This window comes from Xiphophorus maculatus, chromosome 11 (assembly GCF_002775205.1).
Source record: "Xiphophorus maculatus strain JP 163 A chromosome 11, X_maculatus-5.0-male, whole genome shotgun sequence".
NCBI lineage: Eukaryota > Metazoa > Chordata > Actinopteri > Cyprinodontiformes > Poeciliidae > Xiphophorus > Xiphophorus maculatus.
In genome coordinates, this window is record NC_036453.1 from 17,882,804 (window position 1) to 17,887,854 (window position 5,051).

The 5,051-nt window shown below is 41.0% G+C and overlaps 1 protein-coding gene across 1 annotated transcript; it reads left to right on the forward strand.

Annotated features, from left to right (window-relative positions):
* The first annotated feature begins 1,071 nt into the window (after positions 1-1,071).
* Positions 1,072-3,567, forward strand: LOC111610102 (V-set and immunoglobulin domain-containing protein 10-like 2). Its single transcript, XM_023342537.1, has 4 exons — positions 1,072-1,225; positions 2,682-2,957; positions 3,157-3,389; positions 3,529-3,567. Exons 1-4 carry the CDS (start codon positions 1,072-1,074, stop codon positions 3,565-3,567), a joined length of 702 nt encoding a protein of 233 aa, XP_023198305.1.
* Positions 3,568-5,051: the final 1,484 nt, after the last annotated feature.

A 5,051-nucleotide genomic window follows, 5' to 3' on the forward strand; every position in this document is an offset into this window, starting at 1 on the left:
CAAATTATTCAGGTAAAACTTCGAATGTTCGCCCCAAACAGCCCTGCTTGTGTGAGGTAATGTGCAGGTATGTGCATTTATGCATGAGTATGTGTGTGTGGAAGTCTGAGCCGTTCACCCATGCAAATGTCTTGCATAATAGATGAGCTTGCGATCCCCGTGTTATCCTAACCCTGAAGGAAAAGAAAGGAGGAAAGACGGGCAGAGAAAACAAAAACCAAGACTGGACAAGACAAAATCAAGTTTTTAAATTTAGTCCTTGTGCCTTCAGCCATCATGAAGAATCATTTGGACTAGACAGACAAAGAAACACAATTCTAGTGCAAAAAGGATGTACTAGAAAGGGGATTTTCTTTTTGGTGTTTGTAAGCTTCAACCTTCAATGTCTTTCCCATTTTTTGGATTAAACTTCTTGCTGGACTAAGAATCATCATGCTACAATGGTGGCCCGAGTGCTAGAGCTGGAATTTGTATTTCTTTCAACAAGTTTATTAGTTTTAGCAACATGCGGTAAGGGTTTTATCTATTTATATATCTGTCTCTGTCATGTAATTTCACAATTGCAATAGATCAGTTCTGTTTAAGTTCATATGTTATTCTCTTTTAGTTTACTCATGACTGAAAAATAATACCATGGTACACATTGTTAGTGTAGGGAACAAAAAGCAATGCTAAATACATTTAGCATATACAGAGTCTCAAACCTATATATAAGCTTATATATATGTAAAACAAAACTTTGTGTGTGTATGTGTAATCAATCCTGGCTTCAGCTGAACATAGGCAAGGCACATGACACCTCCATCTTTGTTTCCTTCACACAAACACACACATTTTACCGACAAAACATGGTGTCATTTCTCTCCTTCAGCCCTTCAGATAAATCACACTGGAGAGGTGGTGTATCAGGATGCCAGTGTGTATGGGGTGGTGGACAAAGCTGTGGTTCTCAAATGTGGAGCAGCGTTACCTGATTTATACATATGGAGCTTCACTGAGCCAGGCACTGATGGCATCAAAGCAGTGCTCTACGATTTGGGGAAAGGACCGAGGATCCAGAAGTTAGCTATGATGGTCGGACCAGTGACAATCCTCCCAAACACGGCATCAATAAGCATCGAGAAACTGCCTCTGGCTGCACATGGTTTGTTCACTTGTCAGGCTTTCTATGACATTGAACATGAGCCTATAGTTTACTACTACTACGTACATCTGACTGTCCAAGGTAAGAGTCCCACCTGTAGGTATGACTATGGTTAGAAGGGTACCCTATTACAATAAAGGGATGTCATAGTTGAACACTGGGATAACCTCTGAGAACAGACAAAGTATGCAACAGAGGTGACAGATGAAAACCACATTTAGTAAAAATCACACATTTCGAACCCCCAACCTGGGAGAACTTGAACAAATTCCAGGAACAATACTTGAGATTAGCTTTTGAGATTAGGAGCTAAAATGGCAATCAGAGCCCCTGATCTCCAATGTCTTTTCTGGTAAACCTCGAGCTTCAGAAAAAAACATGGCAGCCATTTATCCCAATCACTGTCTAAGCAAAGGCAACTCGTAGTACAAATGCCCCTTCCAACAAGAAACCAGTTTCACGTTTCCCCGCTGAGGGTATTGAAAGGTTTAAGTTGACGTCATCAAACACAATCAAGCAATGAAGGCCCAGTTCTGGTAACACTCAATGGGTCATTCCATGTGAAATCAGTTTGGGTTGTTTAGTGTAGACAGTGCTAGCATATAAACATTTTAACGAAGGGACTGAGTCATGACATGAGCCTTTTCAGGAGCATTCAAGTAGATTGTAGTCAATTTGTAGTAACAGATTTGATCAGGTGAATGATTTTGAACAAAATCATGATTAATTTCAGCAATCCACCTGCTACATTTTTCCAAAAAGGTTTAGACAGTAAGATCTTTAGATTTGTGTGTCTAGTGTTCCCATTGGCAAAAAACACAGAGTTAGCACCAAAGGCACAATGTCTGATACCAAAACATTTAACTACAATGTACTAAACAAAAGGAGAAACGTCAAGCTAGCTGCTCCAAATCCACTGATGATGTTTCCTACAAGTTACAGTATTTAGAAATGAAAAAATCAGGTTAAAATGACTGTATAAAACTTAAAAATTAAATTGACAGTGTTGCACTTCTAAAACATCACTGCCTTCTGTGATTATGTTTCCGATACAGTTCCTGTCAGTAAGCCGTATCTCGTGATGAGTGAAGCATCTCCAATCGAAGGATCTTCAATGTGGATGAACTGCAGTGTTGAAAATGGTTCTGAACCGCTTCAGTACAAGTGGCAACATGAAACTCTCAATAAAAACATTTCTGACTTATCACAGAACAGCAGCATCATCACTGTGACCAGAATCAGCAGAAACTACACTGGCTGGTACCACTGTGAAGTCAGCAATGCCGTCAACAATGAGACCTCTGACCGATTGTTGATAAATGTCACATGTAAGTACTTTGGATTTTCCTATTAGGTGCAGATTAGATGCAGATAAAAAAAAATTGCATTTAAATGCTTTCCTCCTGTTTGTTGCTCCACTTGAACTTTTCCTCTACTGTGACGGTTTTTAAAAATAAAAATAAAGCATCTTTGTTCTGAGTAGGCTGTCGATCTCTGACCTACATTTTGACACTCTGCTCATATTGTTTGTCTTCAGATGGTCCGGATGAACCTCAGATAAATGTGATTCCATTCCGTATAACAAAGCATGGATACTCTGCTCTGGAGAATGAGACTGTTTCCATGTACTGTGAAGCCCAGTCCAATCCAGGCAGTCAGTACATCTGGTTTTACAATGATTCAAAAATTTACACAAGACCACTCCTCACTATCAACAAGATCCTCCGAAGCCACACTGGCAACTACACCTGCATGGCCCAGAACTCCCACCTCCACACCCAGTCCAGTAAAACCCTCAGCCTGACTGTTTACTGTGAGTGTGACCTTTGACCGGAACATTTAATTTAATCATCACTTTCCCACATTAATCTTTGTTGTCAGTCTCAAGTTCTTCCATGTTAGAAAATTTCATTTCCAACATCTTGAAAAATATAACCATACACACAAACATCTTAATTTAAGCTCTAATTCATTGCAAATTTATTGATAACACACGTTGTTTGGTCCTGCAGACCCTCCAGATGGCTCCCCCGTGTGCTCTGTGGAGTCTGCACTCAACCACACTGCTCTCAGGCTCCTCTGCTCCTGGCTCGGAGGATTTCCCTCCCCGTCCCTCAACTGGACCGGAGACCCAACACAGGCAGGACAAAAACAGGTCGACACAGGGCAACAACCTCGTCTGACTACCAACGTCATGATGCTCCCGTCTGAGAAGCTGAATCGTAACAGCAGCTTGTTCACATGCGTCGGCTCCCATCCTGCTCTACGACAACCTACAGAGTGCAGCACGCATACCTGTGAGAACCAGAATAAGAACATTAAGTCTCTCATAACTTACTGGGCAGAAAACTTGCACATTTCACCTGCTTTTTTCTTCACACCAGATATCCCTCCCTCAGAACCGCTGTGTTTCACCAACGTGACCAATGATAGGCAGTATTTGATGGTGTCCTGCGCCTGGAATGGAGGGCTACCCAAAGCACTGTTGTGGTGGGAAGGACCAGAAAACCAAAGCAAGGACGCACAAGAAGACTCAAACATCCTGGTCCTTCCTTATGGGACTGCCCACAGTGGGAAACCCTACACCTGCTATGCCAAACACCCACTTCTGACTGCAGCAAAGACCTGCAGAATCACACTAGGTCAGTGCTCATCTTCGCTGTACAGAACAATCAATTATTACTTCCAATGAATTTGGAAATGTGCAGAGACACCTGCAATGCATAAATTAAGTGACAGTTATCTTTTTGTAAAAAGATTTTATGGTTTCATTACATGCAACATGCTAATTGTCTTTAAAAAAACAACAAAAACCATAAGATTGCTTTTGTCCCTAAAATTCATCACTCAAGAGCGAGCATTTGGTCGTAATTAGTACCAGTCTGATGCTTAAATAAATCATTTATCATTTGGTTCTGAACACCTTTCTTACTGAAGACACAGACTAAACTTACATTTTTCCAGCAGAAATGCAGAAAAAGTTATTCTCCTGCTTCATACACTAAGCAGGAGTGTTCAAAATGTTCAAAGCAATTTTATGATGCTTTGAACATCATAAAATTGAATGAATTGTGTTTTAGCTGCTGCTTCTTATGTACCTGTCAAGATTTGAACGCAGTATACAAAGCATGTTGCATGACAGAGTTAAAAGAAGCTTAAGCAGCCAATCCAGCCAACCTGATTGGAAATGCCAACCTGACCCCAGGTGTCAGAATCCTTGAGTGAATGTAGAATAGCTCAGTAATGCAATTTCTAGTTTCACACACACCATGAATAAAAACACTTCATTTAGTGAACACTATATTATCTTCTGTCTCCCTACATCTGCGATTCCTTTTCTTTGTAGTCTCCGTTAGTAAGCCGTTCCTCCTGATGAGCAACGCGTCCCCGAAGGAAGGATCTTCTGTCTGGATGCACTGCAACATTGAAAATGGGACTAAGCCAATACATTACATGTGGCAGCATCAACTGTATAATGAAAACTTCACAACGTTTGCACAGGGCAACACCAGCTTCATTAATATCACAGACATTGTCCGTAACCAGACTGGCTGGTACCGCTGCGCTGCAGGAAACGCCGTCAACAGAGAGAGCTCAGAAAAGTTATGGCTCAACGTCACGTGTAAGTAGTAAAGGATCCACTAAATTAATTCCCTGTGCTCTGCATTTTGTGTTAAATATTCAAAATTTGCCTTATTTGCTTTGCACTACACAACTTAATTAATAGCTACCCTCTATATAATTTGATATCAGCATAAATGAGGCTACTTTGTTAAGGCCTCAGAGAAATTGAGGCTTTTCTTCAGCAGGGGCAGAAAAACTAGTCAGAACGAACTAAAAACAGGACAGTCATGGAAGGAAACCTAATGGAGGCCGCAAAAAGATTTGGGACTGGGTTCACCTTCCA

What these genes read in the sequence shown, in the direction of transcription:
- LOC111610102 (XM_023342537.1), top strand. Translation starts at nt 1,072, where the DNA reads ATGGTCGGACCAGTGACAATCCTCCCAAACACGGCATCAATAAGCATC. An exon ending in CGTACATCTGACTGTCCAAG is followed by an intron (nt 1,226 to 2,681) that starts GTAAGAGTCCCA and finishes GTTTGTCTTCAG; the next exon opens with ATGGTCCGGATGAACCTCAG. An exon ending in CCTCAGCCTGACTGTTTACT is followed by an intron (nt 2,958 to 3,156) that starts GTGAGTGTGACC and finishes TTGGTCCTGCAG; the next exon opens with ACCCTCCAGATGGCTCCCCC.